The 2,500-nt window shown below is 41.3% G+C and overlaps 1 protein-coding gene across 1 annotated transcript; it reads right to left on the bottom strand.

Moving 5' to 3' along the window:
* Positions 1-115: 115 nt before the first annotated feature.
* Positions 116-2,446, bottom strand: LOC104941701 (leucine-rich PPR motif-containing protein, mitochondrial-like; the record flags this gene model as incomplete). Its single annotated transcript, XM_010766836.1, has 4 exons — positions 2,305-2,446; positions 839-993; positions 638-743; positions 116-223 (listed from the first exon to the last, which is right to left on the bottom strand). Coding segments are annotated over exons 1-4 (511 nt in total), but the record flags the coding sequence as incomplete, so codon positions are not given.
* Positions 2,447-2,500: the final 54 nt, after the last annotated feature.

Below are 2,500 nucleotides of genomic sequence, written 5' to 3'. Positions count from 1 at the left end.
GTGTGTTGTTGTGTGTGTGGTGTTGTTGTGTGTTGTGTGTGGTTTGTGTGTGTGTGTGTGTTGTGTGTGTGTGTGTGTGTGTGGTGTGTGTGTGTGTGTGTGTGTGTGTGCGCACCAGCTGGGTTTTTGCCTTTCAGATGACGAATAAGGAGAGGCCAAAAGTAGTGAGGCCTTATGGGTAAGTCCAGCTCCTTCAGCATCTTCATCATCGCCAAAGAGATAACTGCAAACAGAAAGAAAATAAAAACATAATTATTGAGTCAAATTACTTTTTTTCGTATATATTAATATATACATTTACAATTTACCAAATGCACAAAGGTGATTTTATGGAAAAAGTGAATGTGTAAATGCATCTATGAATACATGTTTTGAATGGAAAAAATAACCAGGAGAAAAAGAAACCATCTCTGATGAAAGATGGGAGTATGAGACCAAATGTTGTTTCAATTATGTGTAAGGCTAAGGTAAGTTATTATCAATGTGTGTTTTTTCCTTTGCTTTCATATTTTTGTTATGTACTTATTTTATGTATCCAAGTGTTGATTTTTTTTATGTTTGCCTTGTAATCAAATCATTTCTTAAAATACAAATAAATAAAAAATGTAATTAAATTAAATAAAAGAGTTAGCCGTACCTGTATTCTGATTCTCCAGAGCGACGAACAGAGTGAAGCTGGCGGGCGAAGCGTGCAGGTTAGACTCCTGCAGCTCTTTGCAGAAGCTGCAAATCTTCTCCAGTGACTGTAGACACGCAGTAAGATCAAAAATAACATTTAAACATTGAAATTCATCCTCATACACTGTAGTAAGACTAGTGTTAAGGGAGAAATGTTTACCATTTCCATGTTAACACAGTGTCTGAGGAAGAAGTTGCCCAGGCTGGCTTCGTTGCTCAAGCCGTCAGATTGCAGGTTGGGGAAAGTCTTCAGGATGTAAAAAGCTGTGTCCTCCAGGCCATGTGTGATGAGGCTCAGGCACAGGTTCATGGCATCTACGGGAGGAACAACAAAAACTGCATCAAAACACTTTGAAGAGGATTACATGTACAGCTGATCAAGGGTCAGGCCAGAGGTCGCGTTAACCGAATATATTCCGTCTGACGGAATTTTTGTAACAATGACGGAAAAATCTGAAAGCAGTCCGTCATTTTGACGGATTAGAACAAACTCAGAACAGCGCCAAAGTGTCCCCGCAGCAGGGCTCCGGTGTTATGCCTTGTTATGCATGGCCGCCAAAAAGGAAATGATATAGTTTCCAGACCTAACTTTGCCGTACAAATCATTGAAATGTCTGGGAGTTTATGCTTCACGCTGTGGCGCGCTCCCGCGAGGTGCACTGGGCATGCACAACACACGGCATAACACACGGCATAACACCGGCGCTAACAGTTCACGAGCGCCTACACTTACATATAACTTCCGTTGGGTTGCTTTAAAGTCAAGCTTCAGTTAAACATTCACCCTGTAATAGATGTAAAACATGTGATGGAGCATTACTAACCTGACTCAGATGGTTTGTTTCACCAAACCATCTAGGAGAGCTCCATTGGAAGCCATTTGGAAAAGTATTTCAAAAAGACTTGGCAGGTGATTGGATCAATCTGTCTATCACCTACTATCATGGGCCACTTCTGATTGGTTAACAATGACTGGTACATGTGGAGCACAGCACTTTTGATTGGTGTGGATGACTGACACACAAGAAGAACAAAACAAAACAAAAAAAATGATATAATATGATATGATGATAATTGCATCATTTCAAATCACGATTTTGATTTCAAATCGATTAATCGTTCAGCCCTAGATTGGTATATATATATATATATTATAGAAATGTCAATGGCTCCTTTTAACCGCCTGAACTACAGAGTGCAACAAATCACATCAATGTTACATTTTAGATTTTTTCTTATCTTGGATCACAATCCAAATCCTTTCCATTAAGGTTAACTTGGCAACTCTAACAGAGCGCGGTGAAAAGTGTTGGTAAGCACAAACAGAACGGAGATGCTGGGTTTCAGCTCCACAGCAAACTGGTTTGTAATTAAGGATTTTAAATAGAGACATGCTGCTCTACCAGAAAATGTTTAAATGCCCAGAATCAGATTCTACAGATCATTTTTGGAACATTTTGGATCTGATGCAAGATGCAACAATCATCGATCATCCCGTCCTTCGCCAATTGGCACAAGATGACAATTTACCAGTCCTTTTCTTGACAATACTTTAACTGCTACAGACAGCATCAGGGGGGTAGGGGGGGTGTGTGTGTGTGTGTGTGTGTGTGTGTGTGTGTTTACCTGGAACGTATCCTCTCTCATGCCTCAAGCGCTCCACCATGTGTGGGATGTGCTCCTGGTGTCCGGCCTTGGCCAGAGTGAAGATGACCGGCATGAGGTCTCTGTCCATCAGACTGCACTCTGCACTCTCTGCTGCATCCATTGTCTGACAGAGAGAGGAAGACACAGAGGAGGAGGAGGAGGAGGAGGAGGAGGA

Source organism: Notothenia coriiceps, unplaced genomic scaffold (assembly GCF_000735185.1).
Source record: "Notothenia coriiceps isolate Sejong01 unplaced genomic scaffold, NC01 NC01_scaffold00003735, whole genome shotgun sequence".
Taxonomy (NCBI): Eukaryota; Metazoa; Chordata; class Actinopteri; order Perciformes; family Nototheniidae; genus Notothenia; species Notothenia coriiceps.
The sequence above is the reverse complement of the archived record's forward strand: the minus strand, read 5'-3'. Positions and strand labels throughout refer to the sequence as shown.